Source organism: Phoxinus phoxinus (genome assembly GCF_949152265.1).
Source record: "Phoxinus phoxinus genome assembly, chromosome: 19".
NCBI lineage: Eukaryota > Metazoa > Chordata > Actinopteri > Cypriniformes > Leuciscidae > Phoxinus > Phoxinus phoxinus.
Genome location: NC_136894.1, coordinates 19,699,171 through 19,726,645, shown reverse-complemented (window position 1 = coordinate 19,726,645; position 27,475 = coordinate 19,699,171). Strand labels below are relative to the sequence as shown.

The window sequence follows — 27,475 nt, the reverse complement described above, 5'->3', positions numbered from 1 at the left end:
AAACCAAGAAAAAAACGTTCTAAATACAAAAAAAAAAAAAATCAGTTTTTTAAAATTTCAGTAAATAAATTCCCATTAAGTTTTCATAACTTAATGGGAATGTTAGAAAAACATTATAAGAACATATTTTTGATATCTGGGAATGTTGTTCTAAGAACGTTTTCTCTCAATATTATGAGAAAATCAGTCAAGTACAAATAACATCATAAAGGTTCTAAGAACCTTTTTACTCAACGTTATGAGAATGTATTTTAATTATGAAAACATTATAAGACTGTTCCAGAAACATTATTTTAGGGACGTTTTTTACTAACATTTACATAACTTTTACATAACATTAGTGAAAGTTATGGGAACGTTCCCTGTTAGCTGGGTACGGACTGTTCTCAGAATCCTTGTGCATACAAAAACCTCAATGGATTACAATTAATGGCAAAAGGAATGTTTGAGAATGTAAACTGATATTTCCCACTGACACACAACAGCAAAAGAGAGCCTAGGAGCTGATACTCGCCAGTTAGGGTAAGGGATTTTCTGAGATCCCAAAAGCTGTCATGTTAGCTGTTATGCTAGCCACAGGCCATGCTTGAACATATAATCAGCTTTATTTACCTATATACCTATAAAAAACCTATAATTAATTAATAAACACAAGTTGCAAATGGAGAGTACTTACGAAGAATAGAGACGTGTGCCATCCAGCAGAGAGCAGTTGTAGTGGTATAAAATCAGATCATTTTCAGCACTTGTCAGGTTGCAGTCAGCTGGTTTGTAGGTCACTTTGATGTCCACTTGGTCTTTAGGATTGTGAAAGTCAATGACGTGCAGGTGAAAAATTAGTACGGCAGATCCTGGGATCAGCTCACCTGAGAACATGTTTGCGAAGAATAGAGCAGATGAGAAAAATTTGGTCACATTGAATATGCAGTATTCTACCATCAGTCTCAGTCTACTTGAGTCTACTCAGTAGACTCTATAAAAACTACAATTAGAAATTGAGTACATTTTGAATTTTAAACCATGAAGACTAAACAGTACTATACATTTTAGCATGCTTATGTTACATTATGTAAATTGTGCATAATTACATTACATAAAGTGCTTTATTCCTCTCTTCTAATTTCTTTCTAAAAGTCACCTGATCCATTTTCTCCATAGGCCAGATGAGGCGGCACAGTGACTTGTCTCCACTCACCCACACATACCCCCTGAAGGGCTATGTCCATGCCAGCAATCACATAACCCATGCCAATAAACGTGTTGTAAGTGCTGTTTCGAGAATAACTAGGGGTGTAAAAAAAATAAAAATGATTTAAGTACAAAGTTGACAGGTAAGTTTCAACAATCTTGTGAAATCAAAATGCTCAGCATTTTTCTAACAGCACTTTACACTGCCCTGACACTGCACGTTAAACAAACAAAAAACAAACATGTGCAATACTCCTTGTGTTGTGAAATATTTATTTTCCAGATGAAAGACTTACCTGGAATCAAAGACAGTGCCATCTTGAAATGTTCCATTATAATGGTAACGTATGAAATCTCCCACCACTGCCTTTCTCCTACATGGCTGTGGAATCTTTTGAACCTCCACGTTCACATCATCCTTCACGTTAAACAAGTCCACCAGTAACACATCAAAAATTACAGTTGCATATGGAGGGATCTTTGTACCTGAAGATGAAGTTCTTTCAGACTATAATTCAAACGAATCTTATTTACACGAAACCAGGTTATTGTTAAAAACAGTTGATATAAAAAGTCTACATACCCATTAAAAAAGATAATTTTTTGGGATGTAAAAAATGAAACAAGGATAAATCATACAATAACTTTTGCACCTTTAATGTGAAAATTACAACCTATGCAATGTCACCAAAAACCAGGGACTAGAAGAACCAGGAGGTAGACAGGAGGAGCAGGAGGATGACTCAGAGCCATGACAGGTAGAAGGTCCTTGGTGGGAAAACTTAGAGGAACCAGCGTAACGACTGAAGGAGGTGGAGCCGGTAGAGTTGGAGACCCAGGTAGAGCCGAAGAGCCAACACTGAAGGTCCTGAAGGCCAAGGCAGAGCCATGGTGACGAGAGGCAGAGGTGGAGTCAGGGTGACAGAGGACTGAGGAAGAGTTCGAGGGCCAAGTCGGAGTTCGACAGAGTGAAAGGGGTGGAGGGACGAGGCGCAGCCAAAGGCCCAGAAGCCTATTGCAAAGGCAGAGTGACGAGAGGCCGAGGTGGAGCCAGGGTGACAGAGGACTGAGGAGGAGCCGCTGAGGCCGAGGGCCAAGACGGAGTCCAACAGAGTGAAAGGGGTGGAGGGACGAGGCACAGCCAAAGGCCCAGAAGTCTATTGCATAGACAGAGCGACGACTGACCAAGGCGGTGCCAGAGGGACGAGGAACCCCGGTGGACACGTGAGAATGACGGTCCCAGGTGGAGCCAAGGGAGCAAGGAACCAAGGTGGAGCCGACTCGTTGACATCCCCAGTTTAAGCAAGGGGATCATCTTGCCAAGGCAGAGCTGGAGACTAGAAGACCCGAGGCGGATCCATGCAGCAGAGTGGAGCAGAGGAACTGAAGGGGGACAGCAGAGGCGGGGTAGAAGAATTGGATGGGTTTGGCAGCGAAGGGGGGAGTGGGAGGCTGGTTGGGACCATCCCTTATGAAGGAGACTTGGAGCTGGGCGATGAAGACTTGGTGCTAGGCTTAACAAGGGATGACTTGGATGCTTTGGACTTATACAGCAATTAATTGGAGCTGGACTTAACCAGCAGAGACACAGAAGACTTGGAGCTGGGAGGGACCAGCCAGGGCGAGACAAATTCATCAACACATTTTATAGAGATCTGGCACAGCTCAGGGAGTATGGACGGGGCTCCAGGTGTGTAACAAACAAATATAAGCCATAACAACTAATAATGAACGAGAACTCAGGCAAAGGGTGACAATGAAAACAAAACTAAACAGAACAGAATAAGACATGAACTTAGTTGAAGCATCCTTTGGTTTTATTACAGCACTAGGAGTCCATCAGCTTGGCATACCTTGACTTGGAATATTTTCCCAGTCTTCTTTGCTAAAACATTCCAGATCTGTGAAATTGTGAGGGCATCTGCTGTGCACGTCCCTCTTCGGGTCTTCGGGAATTCTTGTCTGGGCTCTGGCTGGGCCATTCCAAAAATTAATCTTCCATTGCTGAAGCCATTCTTTTGCAGATTTATATATGTGTTTTGGATTATTTTCATGCTGAAAATGTATTTTTATTTTCAGCTTTCTAGTAGATGCCAGAAGGTTCTACTCAGGACCTACTCATTGTCGTAATCATACTCTAGATCTAATATTATCACATGGAATAGATGCTGACGCCGTTGAAATACTGCGACAGAGTGATGACATCTCAGATCATTATCTAGTCTCGTGTAAATTACATTTAGCCAAGGCTGCAAAGCCGCCTCTGTGTTATAAATATGTTAGACCTATCACTTCTGCCACTAAATATTGCTTTATCAATAATCTTTCTTATCAGTTTCATCATCTCAGCATCCCGGATAGATTAGAAGAACTTGATATTGCAACAGAAACTTTTAACTCTCTCTTTTCCAGCACTTTAGACAAAGTTGCTCCGTTGCGCTTAAAGAAGATTTAAAAAATAGTCCAATGCCGTGGTACAACGAGCACACTCTGGCCCTTAAGAGAGCAGCCAGAAAAATCTAGATCTGCTTATTTTTCAACCCCATTAGAAGAAAATAAACACAATACTAGGTATTTACTTGAAACAGTGGCTAAACTAACGAAAAAGAAAGCTTCAAGCCCAGAAGTTACCAAGCAACACAGCAGCAATAACTTTATGAACTCCTTCACTTATAAGATCGATAATATTAGGGATAAAATTATAACTATGCAACCGTCTACTACAGTATCGCATCAGAGAGAGCATTGTAGTCTCCCTGAGGGAAAATTTTTATTAATTTGTTGCTATAGGAGAGGCAGAATTTTGCAAACTCGTCAAATCATCTAAATCGACAACTTGTATGTTAGACCCTATACCGACTAAGCTACTGAAAGAGATGCTTACAGATGTCATAGATCCTCTTCTTAATATCATTAATTCATCTTTGTCTCTAGGATACGTACCAAAAACCTTTCAGCTAGCTATGATTAAACCGCTTGTTTTAAAAACGCAACTTGCTCGAATCTGCATTTTCTGTCAAAGATATTAGAAAAAGCAGTATCCTCACAACTGTGTTCCTTTCTTGAAAGAAATTATATCTGCGAGGATTTTCAGTCAGGATTTAGACTGTACCATAGTACCGAGACAGCTCTCGTTAGTCACAAATGATTTGCTCTTATCATCCGATCGTGGTTGTATCTCTCTATTAGTGTTACTTGATCTTAGTGCTGCATTTGACACCATTTACCACAACATGCTTTTAAATAGACTCGAACATTATGTTGGCATTAGTGAATTTCACTAGCATGGTTTAAATCATACTTATCTGACCATTATCAGTTTGTAGCAGTAAATGAAGAGATGTCTTATCAATCAGAAGTTCAGTATGGCGTACCACAAGGCTCAGTACTAGGACCGCTGCTGTTCACTTTGTGCATGCTACCATTGGGAGATATCATTAGGAAACATGGAATTAGCTTTCACTGTTATGCCGACGATACTCAGCTGTATATTTCTTCAAAACCTAACGAAACTTGCCAATTGACAAAATTAATGCATAGCTGATATAAAAAATTGGATGACTAGTAATTTCCTACTACTTAATTCTGAAAAAACAGATTCTAATTATTGGACAAAAAACTTCCACACGTAATAACCTAGAATACTGTCTAACACTTGGCTGCTCTGTTAAGTCTTCGTTGTTGGTTAGGAACCTGGGTGTGCTCTTTGATACTAATCTTTCATTTGAAAGTCACGTGTCTAGTATCTGTAAAACCGCATTTTTCCATCTTAAAAATATGTCTAAATTACACCATATGCTCTCATTGACAAAAGCGGAACAATTAATTCATGTGTTCATGACCTCAAGGCTAGATTATCGTAAGGCTCTATTGGGTGGTTGCCCTGCACGCTTAACAAACAAACTACAGCTAGTTCAAAACACAGCAGCTTGAGTTCTTACCAGAACCAGGAAGTATGACCATATTAGCCCTGTTCTGTCAACACTGCATTGACTGCCTATTAAACATAATTTTAAATACATTTTAAAATATTGCTGATTACTTATAAAGCACTAATTGGTTTAGCTCCGCAGTACTTGAGCGAGGTCTTAACGCATTATAGTCCTTCACGTCTGTTGCAATCTCAAAAATCCGGCCAGTTAATAATACCTAGAATATCAAAATCGACTGCTGGCAGTAGATCCTTTTCTTATTTAGCACCAAAACTTTGGAACAGTCTTCCTACCATTGTCCAGGAAGCAGACACACTCTGTCAGTTCAAAGCTAGATTAAAGACACATCTCTTTGACCTAGCATTCACATAATGCATTATAGACTTCTATAACTAAATGTTAGGCTGCATAGATTAGGTCAGCCGGAACTGGGAACACTTCCCTTAAATCCTGATGTACTCGTTACATCATAAGAAGAATGGCATCTACGCTAATTTTAGTGTCTTTGTTTATCCCTAGGTTTTCCCACAGCCAGACCTTCACCTGGACCCGATGTCAACGCAGTGCTGAAGTGCCAACTAGCCTCTCCCTATGGAGGATCCCTTTACCACTCTACAGATAAAGCATTGTGGAAAATTTGCGTATCTACAACGTAGTGATTAAATAAAATAAAATTCTGTATCAAATGTATAGGCAGGACAAGTAGTTTGTTTAGGCTTGGTTTGTAGAGAATTACAGACATGCACACATATATTCAAACGCACATAACTATATAATTAATTGTTGATACGCACGTGAGCGCCATCAGCGTTTCTTACAGGTTCGCGTTTAAAGTCTGTTTAGAGAGAACGGTGTCGTCTTAGCGGCCCCTAATTTAATAACAAATTATCCTTTCGACGGAAGTGAATCAGTCAAAACTAACTTTAGCTGGAAAAAAACATTATTCAAGAACCGCTATAAAGCCAAACCAATCTGTTACCTTAAATTATACGTTTATCTCTGTAAAGCAGCTTTGAAACAATCTACATTGTTAAAAGCGCTACATAAATGAAGATGACTTGACTTGACTTCTGTGCCAACATCAACTGGTACTTGTTCATGATTCCCTACACATTTGCTAAAGCCCCAGTTTCAGCTGAAGAAAAGCAGCCCCAAACATGATGCTCCCACCCCATGCTTCACTGTCTGTATGATAGATGTTCTTTTGCTAATTTGCCGTGTTGTTTTTTGCACCAAACATACTCTTTACAATTTTGGCCAAAAAGTTCATTATTGGTCTCATCAGCCCATAACACATTTTACATTTTAGCCAGAAAAGGCTTGCGTCTTGCTACACTATCCTATTGCCCAGACAGATGGAGAATACCGGAGATAGCCCAAGCCCAATTTTAAAAGTTATTTCATTTTTTACATTACAAAAAACATCTGTTTTAGGGGTGTGTAGACTTTTTACATCCATTGCATAAAAATATTACACTTGTCAAAAATGTCACTCATATACTATATTAATATTATGCATTATGAATTTTACAGCTGTACAATAAACATATAATAATGTATGCATAATCAATGAGTCAAGAAGATTAATCAATATATAGCATATAGATGAAAGCAATAATTATACCATATCCTTTGTCATCATAAGCCAGAAATGGTGGGATAATAATTGATCGCCTCTCCCCAACACACATGCCCAGAATGCCTTCCTCCATGCCTTTGATGAGATTGCCCTCTCTCACATATGTGTCATATGTTGAGTTTTGAAGATGGCTGTGATAAGAATTTACAGACATTTAAACAAGAGACAGAATACAGTATATTAATATTCATAATTACATACATTTAACAATTACATACTGTACATACAGTGATCCCAGTATGTATTTGGACAATTTAAGCCACAATTAAAAATGTATTAATATGTTTGCTTTATTTATCAAAATATCAAAACAAGCAGCATAGTGGCATTTGTTAAAAAAAAAGTAGCACAAGTAGGCCTACACCTTTTAATCAAAACATTATAGAAAAAAAAAAAAACTTAAGTATTCCCTTCAAAAAAGCAGATAACAACAATACAGAACAGCAGATGGAGTAAGGTTTGTCTAAAGCCCCTAAAAGAATTGTGGAGTGCGGGGCTGTGGGTATGGTGCTCATAGGATAGTGCAAAGTATTTTACAATACTTATGTGTTGGAGGATGGGTTGCATTAGAATGTATGCATCTGGGGAAGTTAGAATGAATTGGGCATGCCAATGGGTATCAATTTGGATGTGTGCTGGGCGGGCTGGTGAGGGATGCTGAAGTGGGTTTGCAGGTGATGCTTATTAGTAGATTAACTGATTAGTGTTCACTGAGCTTTACCGATGTGGAAGCAGTTAGACCTGATTAGAAAAAGAAACAATATGTGAAACAAAAAGTGACCAAAATTATCACGGTTATCAATATCATGATGGTATGTTTTTTTTAATGTGCTGGAAATCTTAAAAAGTAGCTACTGATGCAAACACTGAAATAATTTCTCCAAGTTTGTTGTACTAAAACCAACAAAAAAAATTAGCAGCACTATATGAAACTTTTATTTGAATAAACATTAAAATGATAACATTAAAAACAATGGCCAGATTTTAAACCAACAAAAAAAGTGTCAGGGTCACTTACAACATAACATATCTACTAACATGTACTACATTGTTCAAATAAAGTTTTGACAAAACAAAGTTTTATAAAATGATAAACCTCACATTTCAGACTTTAAATAATTTTTATAAAAAAAAGTTGAGTCAAAATGACAAATTATAGGTGTTTTATCTTGCTCCTTAAACAACATAAGCTGAACTTTATTATTCGAACTGTTGAGAATTTCAGAAAGCACATTATTACCTTATTTTCCATCTACATCAACATTTTTGCATCCATCTGAACAAAAACGGTCGACAGGCTAAATTAATATGTCTACTCTCAGAAATACCACTGTTTCCCCAGTAACCTCTGTAAATAAAGCAGGACTGTGCTTATGACACTACCAAAAGCGAATGTCATCGAATCTTTTCTGGCACGGTCAGTTTCCCCTTAGAGATAAATTCATATAATTCATTCATTCATACATTCTTTCTTCCATATCTTCCGTCATGTTTTCACACAAAACAAAACCTACGTTGCATGCTACGCCTGCATGAGATTGCTCAACGGGGGCGTTACCGGGCGTTGGAAGCAAGATTTTTTAAAGGGAGCGTTCAGGTGTTAATGGAGTTTAAATATAACGTTTTTTTGTTCGTTTATATTACATTACGATTGAAATCAGTATCAATAATGTCAAAAATATGATGTGCAGTCAAGTTCGGGTGTGTGCGGTTTAAATGAGTGTTCTCACCGATACGCTTGTTGTGATTCGCTGAGTTTTGACGCGTTGTAGGCTATAGACTTGATATTATTTCTTACCAGCAGCCGCAACCTAAAACATCTTTCCGCGCCCCTGCCAAAGATCCAGGCACGACAAGATTAAACATGTTTACTTGCAAAATAATTGCCTGTAAGCTATGTATCGTTTCTTTTGCAATATTATTTGTCCAGTCATAGACCTAGCGCTCAAGCACTGACTAGAATCAGCGCTGACTAGAATCACACAGCGGAGGAATTGTCAAGTTGACAAGACATTAAAAAGTATTGACTTAGTTATGAAACACTTATATATTTTCAAATATTTTAAATAAATCATGTTCCCATTCACTCCGGCAACAAATTTTTAAATGAATTAAACTAAAATATATTTATAAGGTAAAACTTTTACATTTTTAGGCATTAACTAATGCCAAAATGTTTTATTTGTTCACCAAATAATTTACTGGTCAGGCATTATTGTTAACTAGCAAGACAGAAAGGAGAAAATGACAATTTGATGGATGATTTAAATATATTCTGTAATCACATTTTGGTGTTGTATTAATTCCGCCGGCATATCTGAGTGTGAAACGCTGCTTGGATAGTTTCAAGATGGTTAAAAATAATTTATAATACAATAATAATTTAATTGTTCATATGTGTTTATTCTTGATTTTTTTTTACTACTGATTATGAACACAAGTTAATCATGACAATCCAAATTAATTGTAATTGTATTTATTCTACTATTGATGAAAACAAGCTGATACCAAGGTATTTTAGGCCTACAATTCTATGCCTGATGAAGGTTGTGAGACCGAAAAAGTTTTCTTATTTGCAAGTACCGATAGTGTGCGGGAATTCTTCAATTGCTGAATTGTTGACCTACTCGGTGTTTTCGTATCCTACGCACCTATCACCCACAGGTGTGCAATGGTGGTTGTTAATTGAGGCCTACAATTCTAACATAATTTTTCATGAAAAATCATGATTGTATTTTTATTTTTTTTAAGTAAGGTTAACGTAAGCAGCTTCTTGCAATTCTCTACTAAATGCGTAATAAAACCTAAGTGCAAACATTACCGCTTTAATCACTATTTTTCAGTGCATTTGTTTAACAATATATGGCTGTCATGGGATCAATATTAAAAATATTATTATGTAGTAGTGTAATGTAGACAGACACAACTAAAAGAGGTTTTAATTTTTCTTTGTTTAATTTCCACACTGGGTTGGAGCTTTTAATTTTGAACTCTCAAAGTGCACCAGATTGATGAATTTAACATTAAAATGCACAACATTTTCTTACAGAGGGGCATGCCCCCGAATCCTCCTAGAAGGCCTGAGGTACACCCACCACAGCTTTACCAAAGATCCTGTGGAAAACACTGGAATTTATAAGCCAATGTAGCTTATACCTTGTTTTTTGGATGAATCAATATGGAGTATAGTTCAATTGTATTATTAAAGGGCACCTATTATGGAATTTTGAAATTTACCTCTCATGTAGTGTGTAACATAGATCTAAGTGAACAAAAACATCCTGCAAAGTTTGAAATATGAAAGTGCACCGTATATAAAGTTATTGTCTTTCAAAAGTAAGAGTCGACTCTGAGTCATTTTTATGAATCGTTAGAAGACCGAAGCTTTTTCTCTGACTAGATGACGTCAACTTGTCAAGTTATTTGAATATGATACGCCCACTTATTGCGCTCCAAGGCCAGCAGGGAAACATCATGGCGATGAGACTTGCTTTGTTCGCGCCATTTTGAAGACGATTGCTTTACCAATTTAAATGCACTCAAACTTGGATTCGCGAGTCGGCTGATATTGAAGGAAGGTTCAGTTCCAAGTGTATTTGCATCAGCTTCCTCCTCCGCATCACAACCTGTAAGTGTTATTAATAATTGTTGCTTTTATGTTTTATGTAGCATGCTTAATAATTATTTTGTTTGTTGTGTAAGCACCGTTTAGCTTCTAGGTCTTAAATGACAATTGTATTGAGATATGTGAAGTGTTTGTCGTTGTTTTCGGAGTTGTCTTAAAGAATAGAATAATACCTCGTAGTAACGTAACTGCATTTTTTTTTTTTTTTTTTTTAAACGTTATGTTTATGCATCGGGCTAACGCAAACAAAGACTGATTGTGCTTTTACAATATGAACTCTGGGCTATGCTCGCTAACATAACATTAAATTATTTATCTTCTTTTTAGTTTTTTACTACAAACTACAAAGCAGTGGACTATAATCATTATTATAGCACAATTTAATCGATAAAAGCATCATTGTACTCCGTGTTAAACAATAAGTATTATCTCTGTAAACACTGCTGGGTCATCTGACCAATCAACGCAGATTAGCGTCGCGCAGAGGAGGGGTTTGGAAAAACGAGTCGTTGAACGAATCATTTGGGAGTCGGTGAGCAAATCAGGTAAAAATAAATGCATATTATACGACAACAAAAGTGTTTTTTGTCATTGCATGCATGTAAAACTGTTGTTGGGGACTCCCACAACAACATTAGGAACATTTTAAATGTCATAATAGGTGCCCTTTAATACAGTAAAATTTGACGATTTTGTACTTATTTCATCTGTTAACTCGTTCCTGCTCACATTACATGCATTAGTGTGGTGTGTGTGTGGTATGTGTGGGGTGGGGGGGCAATCAGGGACCTGGATATTGGATAGGGGGCGCTGGCCCAAAAAAGGTTCAGAACCACTGCTCTAACTGTTGCTCTGGTGTTTGTCAACAACACGCGCTTTTGCAACACCTGCTGGTGAAAATAATTAACAGCAGATGGAGATTATGACTGGCAATCTACTGCTTTTTCTGCAGTTCCTGGATGTCAATGTTGAATTTACTGTCGAATTTAAACCACTGAATTTGCGGAAGCAAATTTGCAAAGCGAAATAAAGTGGACAGCCTGTTAAATATTATAGATTTTATTTTTAAACAGTTTGAATATTTTGGAAGTGAAATATGAAAGGTGAATCTGGATTATTTCATTTTTAATAATGAAAAGGGTTTTGAATGTTTTGAATTGAAATATTCACCGTTTAAATATTCAACGATGCTGAATTTAAGCCCATAAAAAAGCAAGCCCTAAAATACAATGTGTCCTCTTCGTTTAGGGGTCACACTTGGCTCGAAGCCTTAAAAATGTAACTTTCTTTTTTTTTTTCAGGAAAACCAATGTAATATATTTTTGGTCAATAATATTTTTTGATTATTATTTCGAACTTTAAAATGATTATATAGTACTATGCAATAATTATGAGCATTTTTTCCATTAGAATTTAGAAAAAAGAAAAAAAAACGCAAGATTTTACATTAAAATAGAGTGCGGCCTTAAAAATCCATTTTTTGAAGTGAGAAAAGGCGTTAAAAAAAAAAAAAACGTGTGTAATGTAGTGTATCTACCTGTAGGCTATAGCCATACTGTAGCTCCCTATATAAATAAATAGAAAGGCTTTTTGATTCCCATTGGGGTTTTTTTTTAGACATAATTTCTCCATTTTATTAGTTTTTTTATTTATATACCGGTATATATTTAGACATTCTAAAAGACTAAAATTCTAATATTTTTGTTAGATTAGTATCAGGTTTTGCATTATGATTACAATCAATCATAGCAATAACATTTGGTTAGAAAGGGAACACAAAGCAAGCATTTTTGTTACTCAGTATTTGATCATTAAAAAACCTAACAAAATAAGGGATGGATGGAATAATTAAAAACACTTTATACAGACATTTTGCAATTAATTGGTATTTTATTCAGTTTAATTCTATAAATGGTACTAAATACCTGAGACGTGTTATGTATGTAACCCTGGTTCCCTGAGAGGGAACGAGACGCTGCGTTTGTGACGCGGTGGGAACACCCTGCGTTATTGCGTTGTGAAGCACGTGTATAATCAGTCCAATGGAAAGACGAGACGTCACGGTGGTGACGTCATCGACCAGGAAACTATAAAGCACACCTGAAAACAGACCTGATAGGCCGAAGCAAGTCGATCAAAGGCATGCAGCGAGTATGGCAGGTCAACGCAGCGTCTCGTTCCCTCTCAGGGAACCAGGGTTACATACGTAACCCGAGACATTCCCTTTCAAGGGAACTCGAGCTGCGTTTGAGACGCGGTGGGAACACTCATAACCATGACGCCATATAGCAAATATACGCCATATAGATGCCTGTTCTGTGTGAAGTCCATGCACACACTAGGAAGCAAGCACCCTAGACCCTGGAGTGGAGCCTAGGTCCAAATCATAAAATCTAGCAAATGTGTGTGGTGAGGACCAGCCTGCCACATCACAGATGTCATGGAGGGAGACCCCCGATAATAAAGCCTTGGAGCCGGCCATACTCCTGGTAGAATGGGCCCGGACAGCCATGGGTAAAGGCTGACCAGCCGCTTCATAAGCAAGTGAGATAGCCTCGACCACCCACTTGCTCATTATCAGCTTGGAAGCAGGGTAACCTCTTCTTGGGGACCCGAAACAGACAAAAAGTTTATCTGAATTACGCCACAGGGCAGCTCTGAGCACGTAAGCATCCAATGCCCGAACAGGGTATAGCAGATTAAGCTTTTCCTGATCTGGTGTAACAAACGGTGGAGGACAGTAGGCCTGCAGCACGATTGGGCCCGAAACATTAGTAGGGACCTTGGGAATATAACCCGCCCTAGGGTGAAGAAATGCTTTCACCAATGATATTGTGTGCGATATTCGGCCTATTGTGCTCTTTGATACCAATCTTTCATTTGAAAGTCATGTGTCTAGTATCTGTAAAACCGCTTTCTTCCATCTTAAAAATATATCTAAATTACGTCATATGCTCTCAATGAATAATGCAGAACAATTAGTTCATGCGTTTATGACCTCAAGGCTAGATTATTGTAATGCTCTACTAGGTGGTTGCCCTGCATGCTTGATAAACAAACTACAGCTGGTCCAAAACGCAGCAGCTCGAGTTTTTACCAGAACCAAGAAGTATGACCATATTAGACCAGTTCTGTCAACACTGCATTGGCTGCCTATTAAACATTGTATACATTTTAAAATATTGCTGATCACTTACAAAGCACTAAATGGTTTAGCTCCGCAGTACTTGAGTGAGCTCTTAACGCATTGTTGTCCTTCACGTCTATTGCGATCTCAAAATTCCGGCCAGTTAATAATACCTAGAATATCAAAATCGACTGCTGGCGGTAGATCCTTTTCCTATTTAGCACCAAAACTTTGGAACAGTCTTCCTAACATTGTCCGGGAAGCAGACACACTCTGTCAGTTCAAATCTAGACTAAAAACACATCTCTTCGGCCTAGCATACACATAACACATTATTGACTTCTATAATTCAATGTTATGCGGCATAGTTTAGAACAGCCGGGACCGGGAACACTTCCCGTAAATCCTGATGTACTTGGTACATCATAAGAAGGATGGCGTCTACGCTAATATTAGTCTCTCTGTCTATCCCGAGGTTTACCGCTGTCCACCGGAACCAGGCCGTATCCAGATCTGTGTCAGCGCTGACGTCCTCACAATCATCCATGTCCCTGAGCAGGTCAGCCTGGTATGCTTGCAGTATGGACATAGTGTGCAAGCATGACGCAGCCTGACCTGCTGCCAAATACGCTTTACCCACCAGCGCTGAAGTGGCTTTTAATGGCTTGGGGGGTAACGCCAGGTAAGGGTATGAGACGGATAACTCTCATCCCCTGCTTCAACACTGACGACATCCAATTCCTCAGAACTGGATAATCGCAGCGTCAGTGCCTCATCCTCGGGAGAAGAAACCGCAGCGCGTGCTTCTCCCTGGGATAAGACACTGGACCTGGCAGGTGAAGGCTGAGATAGGGCGGGGCCCGTCTCAAACCCCGCTGTCAGGTCCATTTGCGAGCCCCAAGATGTGCGTCGCCACCTGCACCCTGGGGAGCGCACACTGAACCATCCTCCTCAAAGAACGCCCGGCGGGAGCGGAGCGTCCTCAAGGACAGGCTCTCGCAATGCTCACAGTTAGCTCCCTCGAGAACTAACTGGGCACTAACTGGCCACTCCCAAACTGAGCTGATGTGTGTCCTCACCCGCGATGAAACGGTGGCAGGGAACAACACAACGCTTGAATTCTTGTTTGTTCACCATTATATATATATATATTGTGTGAAATATAGTGCTAGAGACAGACAACAATAAATAGACAGGGACAGTATACAGAGAGCGCCTGCTGAAGGCACAGAAGCTAACGCGATCTGTTTTTAGGTGTGCTTTATAGTTTCCTGGTCGATTTAGACTGATTATTATACACGGTTAAAAAAGAGGAATAAAAATGTAATAATAAATATTATTTTAACTATATACATACAAACTGTAAATATTTGATGTATTGTTGTATATGCAACAGATATCAGGAACACCTATTAGGCTCAAATAAGAGCAAACACAATAATTATTGTGTGTGTGTGTGTGTGTGTGTGTGTGTGTGTGTGTGTGTGTGTGTGTGTGTGCGTGCGTGCGTGCGTGCGTGCGTGCGTGCGTGCGTGCGTGCGTGCGTGCGTGCGTGCGTGCGTGCGTGCGTGCGTGTGTGTGTGTGTGTGCGAGAGAGAGTCTCTTTTGTTTTTTTCTCATTTATTGATTTTATTTAGCATATTCTCAAAATTTGCTGTTGCGGTCTTACCAGTTAATTTATCTGTGTGCGTGTGGGGGGGTGGGTGTCACTCCTTCATTTTTGTGAACTTTTTTTCTGCACAGTGGCTGATTTGCAGTTTTTGTATTTTTTTTTGTATGTTTTCGTATTTCCAATTAATGTCCTATGTCGGTCATTTTTGACCGCAAAGGCACCAAAAAAAATGACACTCAAAATATCCCAGACAGGATTGCAGCGGAGATTCCTCGGAGACTAAAGAGTTTGTCAGACAGGAATACAGCGCGATTTGGGATATGATGGGCACTTAGGGCGGGGCCAAATGACGGAAAACTGTTGAGGAACGGACTGTTTATAGGCTTCCTATTGTGTTGATTGGCTAGATTGCCTGAACATGCTTCTCCCGAACTTTGTTAAAATAAACTTAATTTAAAATAAAAAATAAAAAAGGAAAATGTTTTTGTTACTTGTAATAAACAACACCTGTGAAAAAAGATCTGACATAATTTGCTTGCTTGTTTGCAGATGCCACTTGGTTTGATATTTTGTATCTAATGCTATGAAATTCAGACAAAGTACTTTATGTACATACTGCAATAGCTATCATTGGTCTCTATAATTTTTTTTCACAAAAAGTAAAATTTGTTATTTTTGCCCACCTGGACTCAAACACGTTTCCCACTAACAAAGATCCATTGTAATGATAACGGACAAAGTCAGTGGGCATCACTGTCCGCTTGCATTTCTGCTGTCTGTGAAGCGTACGAATTTGCACTTTGTCTTCTTTATTCCACAAATCCAGCAAAAGCACATCAAACACCAATGTTGCATCAGGTGGGATAACTGAACCTAGAAAGAAGCACAAGTGTTGAGCTACAGGTAGGTGGAACAACAGAACATAGAGAGAGTGTGTAAACTTAATAAAACCGACATGCCCACTTGTTTGGTGGAAAATGTTACACCCTACTAACTTACTACATCAACCGCCTAAAATTAGAATCAAGTGCACCAATTAGTAGAATTAAGTGCTCATTGTTAGAACATAATTAAAGAGGATGACCACACTGGGGGGTTTAAAAAATATTTAAAATCCACCATTAAAATGTGCATAAAATAAAATTCACCCAAAAAGCAGAGTGCAAGACACCCCAGGAAGTCTTTCGGTGTAGGTTCTAGGTCATTCTTAGTTCTCTGTTCTGCATGTTTCCACCGAAAAGATCCTTACAACTCCAGCTGGAAAATGCTGACACTGTCTATGTAATAACATTGCATTACATTGCTCTGTATGTGTACGTTAAAGAGAGACTCAGTGTGCGATATTGCAAGTAAATGAACAGTTTCAGTTTAAATACACTTCGAGCAAGTACAAAAGAGGGTACAGACCGTTTATATAGAGCTATTGGTAAGCTGAAATCACTCCCAGTACAGTACTACACCCAAGTGTCTGTACAAACAGCCAGACAAGCAATGTTAAGCTAGTTGTAGTCAAGTAAACAACATGTAACAGCATTTATGTCACTGCTTGTTTCTTTGGAAGTCTTTGGGAAAATGCAGCCGTCTGTGACAGGCTATACGTTGCTGGCCAAAAACGAGCTTGGGCTCGAGAACGCAGACCATTCTGCTCGGAAAAAGGTATTAAAGAACCACAGAGTGTTGCAATGTAAATAACTTTTTTTATATGTGTGTACTATTTAGATTAATATATTTACATTAAAATATGTTATTATGTTACAATTATGCACTGGACCTTTAAGAATTGCGACTGTAAGTGATGCAGCTGTGCGTCCTTTATAGGAAATAGAGTCACACAGTTTTCTTTACCGCATCCGTGATATTTAGGATTTAAGATTATATTTTTATTGTATTTTATTAGTTTGATTTATTAATGAGTCTGGATTAAAGAAAGATTTTTCATGAAGAAAACGGAGTACGTGAATTGTTTTTATTGGGGACACAGAGTGAGTTGACTGAAATTCTAGTGATGCGCACTCACATTAGTAAAGAAAACTAATTCTAGATGGATAAGGACATGCTTGACACGGAGATATATGGATGTTTTTATGGAACAATGAATCTTGAAGTGTATGCCAGTTTGAGTTGCGTTTGACAAGGGTGTTCTAGGATTACCTAAGAGGTGCGCGATTATCTACATGTAAAAATTTAAACGTGACTGAACAGTTCAAAATAATATAAGGACAATAACTGGTTTTGATGCTGGAGGTTAAATAAGTGGTGATATTATGAAGAAAACGTACTCGATTACTAACGTGACCTCGGTTCTCTCTAGAAGAGGGAACGAGTATTTGCGTAAGTTTCAAAGGACGGGCTCGGTCGGGGCTGCTTAGCTGGTTTTCATCGACTGAAGCGAGATCAGTGAGCATGGCAGGTTACGCAAATACTCGTTCACTCTTCTAGAGAGAACCGAGTTTACGTTAGTAACCGAGTACGTTCTCTTACGAGAGGTTCTCTCGTATTTGCATAAGTTTCTTACGCTACGGGAACCCTTTGTCAACGCCGTGCGCTAGGGGTGTGCGATATTACGATTTTTGATCGTGGACGATTAAAATGTCTCCACGATCTGCTTTTGAAGAAATATCGTAGGATCGTGCATTTTATCAGTTTGCATTTCTGGCGCCTCCGTCTCAACATACTGTACAGCGCGACGTATATCCACATAAAAATTCAGAGGAACGGGACACTGTAGTTCATAAAAATTAATTATTTGCATGTGCTTTAAAGCCTTGCCGGTTAACCCTCTGGGGTCTAAGGTGTTTTTGGGGTCCTTGAGATGTTTTGACATGACCTGATATTTGTATTTTTTTCAGTTGCTTATAAACATATTAATGGCAAAGGTGTAATTACACTCTATTTAGCACGAACATGTCTATCATAATATGTGAGCAACATGCATGTACATGTTTGCATTTTTGAGAGAATATTATTTATGCGTGGTTATTCAAAAAACTCAAACTTAAATTGTCTGATATAAGACCACAAACGACCAACTTCACATATTCCCACAATACTTTTGACTAATGGATGTTGTCGGCTAAAGTGTTTACTTTAAAATGATCTGAAAATCATCCGGGCTAATCGTTCACATTAAACAATAGACACACACACACATATACACACACACACACACACATATATATATATATATATATATATATATATATATATATATATATATATATATATATATATTTATATATATATATACACATACACACACACACACACATATATATATATATATATATATATACACACACACACACACACACATACATATATATATATATATATATATATATATATATATATATATATATATATATATATATATATATATATATATACATATAACTACAGAATTGGTTCCGAGTTGGAAACATCTTGAAAAAAGTGTATTTTTCCACAAACTGTGTATGCTTGCAAATTGTATAATATCCAAGGTAAACATTTCTAGTAATTGTGCAGTTAATTCTCATTCGTATTTTCAGAAAGTTTTGGATGTAGGCTATCCTCTCCCCAAATTTGTCACTAATAAAACACAAAAATAATTTAAAGACAAGGCTTATATTGATATTTTAAGATTTTGTTTGCACCTTGTAAATTAGGTTTTGATGTGGCAGTAAAAACTTTATAATCTATCCAAAACGAAATGTTGTCTTTCATATTTAGTCTGTAACATAGGCTATTGTCTTTTATAGGCTAATATATATTAGGGCATAAATGTTAATTTGCAGTTTAATATGTTGCTTATCCAAAGACATTTTATTTCAACGTATTCAGTCGATTTTTACTCATCTCAGTAGGCAATATAGATAGTTTCATTCACACAGACACGCGCGAGCTGTAGTAGCTAAACAACAACATGCGTCTGTGCCGTTCATTCATTCAAACACAGAAACGCGATTCAAATTTAAACAGTCTTTTGCGGTTTACAGACACCATTTCATATCGCGATTAGAACAAAGCACTTACTGATGATCTGCAGCTGGATCCGTTGTTAGGCTACTCCAGCACGTTTGAGGTAAAATTTCCAGGATTATCACGATATTATTATTCCTGACAGCGAGTGTGTTATCCAGCTGTTGTGGGCGTTGACTGGTTTGCATGTGTTGCTTCAGATAATCTGCGTTTGAATAGCGGCGCGCTCTCGATGGGCGTGTCACATTAGCAGAGTAATGAGGTGCCAGAACGATAATGAGAACGGCTGATCTCTCGCTCTTTATATATGGATTACATAAACAGAGAATATTTCTTTTAGTTTTGAATTAGATAATTTAAAACTACACACTTAAATGATTACAGAGATATATAGCTCATGTCTGAGTGAATAGTATTCGCTGAGTTTTGTTTGAGTTTAGAGAAGTGCTTCAGAAAAAAAGTTCACGGAGACGGAGAGGCAGAAAGCACTCCCTGTTTACTTTCTTTATTTTACAAAAGCACAATGTTTTATTTCGATTGTAAGTGGACACATAAAAAAGTAGACATTTAACAGCTTATTTTTTCATATTTCTTAAGTCTGTATGACCAAAACTGACGGAGTATTTTAGGTCTATTTTGCTGCTATGTTAAAAAAAAACGAGCAAAACGCGCCCGCGCGTTTGCCGACCTCAGGGGGTTAAACATGTCATTCGCTGCTGATGCGCTGTTCTAACGGGCGCTTTTCTGAGCGCAAACCCCCGACGCGCACATGCACTAAAAGCCTGTCTAACAGCGTCTGATTAATGGGCTAAGTTATCTTTCGAGTCTTATTGCGCTAATACTGTCGTATTACAGATAACGCATGCAAGTCACCCACACGCTTGACTGATGATAAGGCTATCAAAAGCGCGGTTTTGAGCGAAAGGAATTTTAGGTCCACCGTCTGCAAGGGTTCAAAGGGATGTGCTTTCAAGGCCTGTAGGACTATAGAAAGATCCCAAATAGGAACTGACGGGGCGCGGGGAATTCATCCTCCTGGCTCCTCTAAGGAAGTGGATGATGAGCTTGTTCCTTCCTGTTGACTCTGCGAACGCCGCAATGGCCGCAACGTAAACTTTGAGCGTGGAAGGGGTCCTGCCCATATCCAACAGCTCTTGAAAGAAACATAGTACCCCTGAGACACCACACATTTGTGGGTCTATGTTTTTGTCGGCGAACTAGCTGGTAAACACAGATAATTTAGACACGTAGTCTTCTAGTAGAAAGAGCTCTAGACTGCGTGATCGTTTTCACAACCCCTTCTGGCAGAGCAACGGGTATTCATTGATTGTCCATGCATGCAGAGACCAACGCTCTGGACTAGGATGCCAGATAGAGCCGCTTGAGATCCCTTCTCGCCAGAATCGGCCATGGGGGTATGCTCGTCAGCCGCATCAGTTCCGGGAACCAAATCTCGTTCTCCCATCGCGGGGCAGTTCTCCCTGATTCTCCTGATTACTTGTCAAGTCAAGTCAAGTCAGCAAGATCGGGGGAAAGGCGTACAGAGGGCAACTGGGCCATGCTTGGGCCAGCGCATTCTCTGTCTTTGACTAGAACACTGGGCAGTGAGCGTTGTCTTTTGACGCAAATAGGTCGACATGCACTTGGCCGAAGCGGCGCCACAGCAGCTGGACTGTTTGAGAATGCAGCGACCATTCCCCTGGGGGAACGTTGTCCCTGGACAGTCTGTCTGGACCGTCGTTCAGGCGACCAGGCACATGTGCGGCTCTCAGCAAGAGCAGGGAGTGCTGAGCCCAAACGAGGGGGCGTTCTGCCAGAGCATTGAGATTCCTGGATCTGACACCGTCCTGGCGGTTCACTTAGGCCACCACTGACATGTTGTCCGTGAGAACCAGAACGTGGTAGCCCTGCAGGTGTGGGAGAAAATGTTTCAGAGCATTCTCGACCGCTATCATCACTAGACAGTTTATGTGAAGGCATTTTTCCTGGTCTGACCATTGGCCAAAAACCGGTCTGCCCTAGCAGAGGGCGCCCCAACCTAGGTTGGAGGCATTTGTCAAGATAACCTTCCGGAACGAGATTGCACCCATTGTCACCCCGACTGGTACCACTTAGCCGCCGTCCAAGGCTCCAGAGCTGAGACGCAGCTCTGAGTCACCCTGATACGCAGAACGCCGGAAGCCCAAGCTCGGTGTGGTACCCGTGCGTTCAGCCAGCGCTGTAGGTGCCGCATACGTAGCAAGCCCAGCTGAAGCACTGCTGCGGCTGAGGCCATGCAGCCCAAAACTCTCTGAAAAGTTTTCAGGGGAATGAGATGCGAAGACAAGCGGGCCATCATAGACACAGAGTCCAGTTCTATCCCCAGAAAGGAGGCTGTCTGGCTGGGCAGTAATGAGCTCTTGGTCCAGTTGACCGGTAGACCCAATTTGTCCAGATGGTTGAGAAGCAACATTCTGTGAGATATTAATTATTATTATTAGCTTCAGCGTCAAACATGTCGAATCGAGCCCGCAGGGTCGACATGGCCATGTCCTCGCAGTGGATGCAGCCGCCCGAAGACAGGGCGAGGGCTGCGTGGTCTCGGCCCAGGCAGAGAGTGCAGATAACGTGGCGGTCTCCGTCGCTGAGCGCGGCTCGGCAAGAGCCACAGGAAAAACGAGGCATTTTGAAAAAAAACGCCTCGTGCTCTTTTAGAGTGTGTGTCGCAGGGGCGAGCACACACTGAAGGCAGTAAAAGGATATGACGCCGGATAGCGTGGCAGGCACAGATGGCTGAAGGCGGCGAAGAAAATCGTCCGGCTTCCTCGGGCGCTGTCCTCTGCTTGCCTTGTCGCTTGATTCAATGGCGGCGGCTTCTCTCAAGAATCCAGCTATGCGAAGAGCTTCGCTAAAGGGATGAAAATCAGCTAAGCAGCTCCCGAGCCGTCCTTTTATACGCTAAAGCCAACCTCATTCTGGTGGGCTGCGCGACGTGACGTGGGGCTCAGTGGTAGGCTGCTGCAGTTGTCACAGAGCAGCCAATGCTAATGTTAGCTAGCACGCTCTAGGTCTGCCAGCTGCTGCAACGCGTTGACAATATATACAAAATTAAGGATAATTTTTTGGCTTCATATCTCAAGAAAAGATTACTTTACCGTAAGAAACTTACAAAAAATACGAGATAACCACTCATAAGAGAACTGAGGATTGCAGTAGTACTAAAAGACCAATAAAAATGACTGAAAAAGCAAAGGAAGAAAAGTTGCAAAGACTTGTGCAATCAAGGAAAGCTAAACTAGCTTAGCTCACATGTAAATCTGAGGAAATTGAACAACTTATAGATGCTGCACATGTTGACACTGTTTGAACTAAATTAGAAATTGAACACAAAGATTTGCATAATGATATCTGTCAGTTGAATCATGCTATTGAGGAATTTATGTCTGATGAAGATTATGCAAAGGACCAGCATACATGTTTTGAACCAAGAGCCTCCTCATGTGAAAGATTCATTAATGCAGTCAACAAGTGGCTGAAACAGGTTGCAGAAAATGCGGAGCAAGCAATACAGTGTTATCTAGAAGTAAATCCTGATGATAGCATTTCCTCTGTCACTGTGTCAGTGACTTCAAGTAAGAAGCATAAGATATCAGTAGATGGCAGATCTGCAGTTTCTACAACTTCTGCACGTATATATCAGCTGAAGTAGAAAGAGCTGCACTACTTGTTAAACATGTTGCATTGAAGAAGAAACAAGCTATTGAATGACAAGAAGCTGAACTTCAAGACTTAGCTTCATACCACGTCCCTTTAAGTGATGTATCCTCTGGGAGACACCCTCTAGTAACGTTTCCTTCATGACACTGTGAGGGGTCAGACCATGAGACTAGGAGTATGGCTGCTTCTAAAAGATTATCGTCAGGAGTTTCCCACCAATATGTTTGTGATGTGGCGGGATGTTGCCTCGCCGCACACATTAGTGAGGTTTTATGACCTTGAATGGAGCCGATCCACTCCAGGGGATGCAGGTGCTTTCGTCTTAGTGTGCGCAGAGATTTCACACGGACCAGGTGCTTACAATGGCGTCGTGGGTATAGTGTTCCCACAGCATCTCAACGCAGCTCAAGTTCCCTTGAAAGGGAACGTCTCAGGTTATGACTGTAACCCTGGTTCTCTAAGAGTTTCTGGCCCCGGGGCCAGCTTGTGTGCCAGTGCATCCATGCCGAGGGTCCCCTAGAACAACTGGCTTTATCTGTGCGGCCCCGAAGTGGTCCCAAATCAGCGCGAGTCTCCACTCTCCCGGGGCCACAGGCTGTCGTGAGAGCTCGTCAGTGGCATGATTGAGCAGGCCAGGATATAAGTGGCACGAAGCGACCACAGATGCTTCTGACTCCATAGGAGGAGATGGCGAGCGAGATGCAACATGCGACGGTAGTGTAGACCACCTTGATGGTTGATGTACGCAACGGTCGCAGTGTTGTCTGTACAGACCAGTACATGCTTGTCGAGCAACGCTGTCTTGAGGTGTCTCAGAGCAAGGTGTACTGCTAGCAACTCGAGGCAGTTGATGTGACAATGCAGTTGGGGGCCCGCCCAGACCCCCGCTACTGCATGCCCGTTGTACGTGGCCCCCCAGCCGGCGTTGGAGGCATCTATGGAGACCTGGACACTTGGGACACTCCGGTCCGGAGAAACGAAGGGCCTGACCATGGGCTGAGGGTTTGGCAGCAGGCTGGGGTGATGCTGGGGTGAGCGTGCCGCTCTGCAACGCCCATCTCGGGACTCGACCATGAAGCCAGTGCTGAAGCGGTCTCATATAAAGCAATCCAAGAGGCGTTACTGCGGATGCCATATGCCCCAGGAGCCTCTGAAAAAGTTTTGGTGTTTCACTGTTCTGCTGTTTCACTGCACCTGGCTACCAGCTGGCGATACAAGAGGGGGCTGAGGGTGGAAAGGCTTTACAGGGTCACACACCGCCAGTCTGGCCCTCTTGAGACCCAGGAACAGAGGAATTGCCCCGAGAAAGCAATCATCCAACTGAGATGGTTCGGGACACGGTGGAGGGTTCAATGCGAGCCCGTCTCGGCGGCCCATTTCAGCATAGCTGACATTTCTCGATCCGGCTCGGACAACGCTACTCTCCCAGAAGGAGGTAGTGCAGCCGAGTCGTCATCTCAAGAGTCCAGCTCCCCTTCCGATGCAGCGATCGACATCCTGTCCTCAGGAGGAGCCCCGAACGAATCGGCGGGTCGATCCACTACAGAGGGACAAGCATGTTCCACAGGGAGATCCACTGGCTGCGGTGCAACAGAGGAGTGAGGGGCCCACTGAGACTGGTTACTGGGTGGGGAAGCCCTCATTGTGATCCTCAGATCATCCATCCCACCCGGCGCAGTAGCTCTCTTCTGGGGTGGGCTAGAAGGGGCGCTAGAGCGGGGCATGGAAATGGGGACTCCACCTTCAAGGATGAAGGTGAGTCTCGATCTCAGCGTCAAATCATCTTCATTTATATAGCGCTTTTAACAATGAAGATTGTTTCAAAGTGACTTTACAGTAATAAACGGATAATTTAAGGTAACAGAGATTGTTTTGGCTTTATAGCGGTTCTTGAATAAAGATATTTTCCAGCTAAAGTTAGTTTTAATTGATTCCCTTCCGTCGCAAAGATCATTAGTTATTAAATTAGAGGCCGCTAAGACGACATCGCTCTCTCTACACAGACTTTAAACGCAAACCTGTGAGAAACACTGATGGCGCTCACATGCGCATTAAGAATTAAATCTATAGTTATGCGCATTTGAATATATGTGCGCAGGTTTGTAATTCCCTACACACCAAGCCTTAAACTACTTCGGGGTAGATATGCAAACCCGAAATTATCCCGACAACGCTTTATCTGTAGAGTGGTAAAGGGATCCTTCACATGGGAGAGACTAGATGGCACTTCAGCACTGCGTTGTCATTGGGTCCAGGCGAAGGTCCTTTGTCAGATCTGGATACGGCCTGGATCCGGCAGGCTGCGGGAAAACCTTGGGATAAACAAAGACACTACAATTAGCGTAGATGCCATTCTTCTTATGATGTAACAAGTACATCAGGATTTATGGGAAGTGTTCCCAGTTCTGGCTGATCTAATCTATGCAGCCTAACATTGAATTATAGAAGTCTATAATGTTTTATGTGACTCCTAGGTCAAAGAGATGTGTCTTTAGATAGTCATCGAGATAGTCATGTTTCTCGCAATGAGAACATGAACCATCCACAAAAGCTGCTTCAGCGTGCTGTAAGCCCAAACACGTGATGCATCTATTGTGACCGTCAGCTGGGGACATCTTGAAAAAAACAGACACACTCGTGTTGCTCTTTCAGGAAATAGCAACACTGACAGGAGATATACCAGTGTACCAGTACCAGTGAAGAAATCACTTTCTTCGCCCTCTAACCAACCGTCAGAGCAAACAAACAAAGAATGCTGTTAAAACAGCAGTTGAGAGCTCAGAAGGCTTGCGATCACCGCTGCACTCACGCTGTAACACACCAGCACCGGGAGACTTCCAGAAAAAGCATCGACATCAGAGACTTCTCTTCAGAGACATCCAATCGGCTCCGAAGCGAAAGACAAGTGGTGCATGCATCCGCTTCCGTATTTATAACCACGCTCAGTTGAAATGACTCAATTGATAACAAATCCATCGGAAGGAATTACTCAACAAAACCTTACAAAAACTTCAAAAGCTTACAATGACGTCAGTCATTACAAGGGAGTTACCATGCTTTTCACTTTAGAATATTGATCAAAATAATTTGTAGTCCTATCTAGGATGTAGTAACACTTGAGTCATTACTATCCAATACTTTACAAAAACCTCAAAAGCTAATTTTGCTAAAAGCTCAGTCATTACTAGAGAATTATGTTTTTCACTTTAGAATACTAGTGGGTGATCTAAAGTAAAGATCATGGTAAAGTACAATTACTTTAATTAATTATACATTATGCATTATTCAATTCAACTGAGCACTATTACTTACTAATTCATTAATCAGAGTTTCTTGTTAGTTAATAGTAGTTACTAGAGTGTTAATATTGTGTTAAATGTGTCACAATATATGTAATATATATATAATATATATATATATATATATATATATATATGTGTCAAGTTTAGATTTTATTTTTTTATGTTAAAGGGACAATATGTAGGAATTACTCCCATCTAGTGGTGAATTTGTATTTTGCATTCAAACTAATTTTGCTCTCCAGCGCCTCGCTTTTTCAAATGCGCGTTGCATCTACGGTAGGCGATATGTACCAAAAAGCTTTGACAGGATGTCTTCTAATAGCACTTCGTCGAGTTTTCCTTCAGGTGAACAGGTGTGTTATTTCAAACAAACTGCAACATGACAACAAACAAACAAATGTTACAGTATGAATTACTGACTGTGAAAAACATGAAATATTGTAATTAGTAGTTATGCCCAGGGTGCGATTTGTGAAAAAAACAGAGGGGGGGATATTTTGAAACATTTTTATTCATAAAAATAATTCATGAGAACATGAACTTCATCACTGCATTTGCAGGAATTGTAAAATCTTTTTTCTTATTAACTGAAGTAGCCTAACGCAATATTTTTACTCTAATAGCTTATCTTTCCCCACACATATGAACTGTGATCATGCAATAACGTTAACTTTACATCGCGATGCTGAGCTACAGTGAAATGATAGAAAAGACATTATCTGTGATTATTGATGCACCGATGTGAATATTGTGGCCGATACCGATAACCGATATTAATATTGCTGTTATGGCCGATACCGATATTTACCGATGTCGATATCTCTGTATAGAAAACACATTTTTATGATAATCAAATAAAGAGCTATTTTCCAAAACACTTTTTTTTTTTTTACTTTTGTAATTTATTTTCAGAAATGACTGATATTGGGCACCTTTACCTGTGTGTACCAGATGCGATACGATAAGATCCAGCCACAAATAATTTGTCTGTCCACTCTAGCTGCGACGCTGCGTACAAATCAATCAAAACCCAGAGCCAATCAGAACAGCGTGTGGGCGGGCTCTCGAGTCAAGTGCACAGCACCAGGGAGTAATCTTGATGGCAATCGCAAGAAAATGGATAAGTAGCTACATAATCAAATTTACAAATATTACAACATTTAAACAGCATTCAAATACATAGGCTACTGAGTTACTAAAACAATCTTTGTCAAATAATACATTTGTTTCTTCAGTTTGAACGTTCTTGTTTCCATTTGTTTAATTTCAAGATCTGAGGTGAATTGTTGCTTTTAAAAGCATTGTTGCTTTTACAGCTACAAAGCTGGGAGCACGAAATGATATTCAAAGTCACATGACACGCTGTTAACATTAAATAAAGCACATAAACAGTG

At 40.3% G+C, this 27,475-nt stretch overlaps 1 protein-coding gene across 4 annotated transcripts in view; it reads right to left on the bottom strand.

Annotated features, from left to right (window-relative positions):
- Positions 1-27,475, bottom strand: part of fkbp10a (FKBP prolyl isomerase 10a) — a 150,438-nt gene that overhangs the window by 109,470 nt on the left and 13,493 nt on the right. For all 4 annotated transcript variants that reach the window (XR_013794997.1, XM_079590006.1, XM_079590008.1 and 1 more), the window contains exons 3-7: positions 15,807-15,996; positions 6,745-6,890; positions 1,485-1,674; positions 1,139-1,284; positions 677-866 (exon numbers count right to left, since the gene is read on the bottom strand). Coding sequence is in view for 3 of the 4 variants with exons in the window: in XM_079590006.1 (XP_079446132.1) it covers positions 677-866; positions 1,139-1,284; positions 1,485-1,674; positions 6,745-6,890; positions 15,807-15,996 (862 nt within the window). In the remaining variant the exon portion in view is untranslated. The remainder of the gene's footprint in view (positions 1-676; positions 867-1,138; positions 1,285-1,484; positions 1,675-6,744; positions 6,891-15,806; positions 15,997-27,475) is intronic.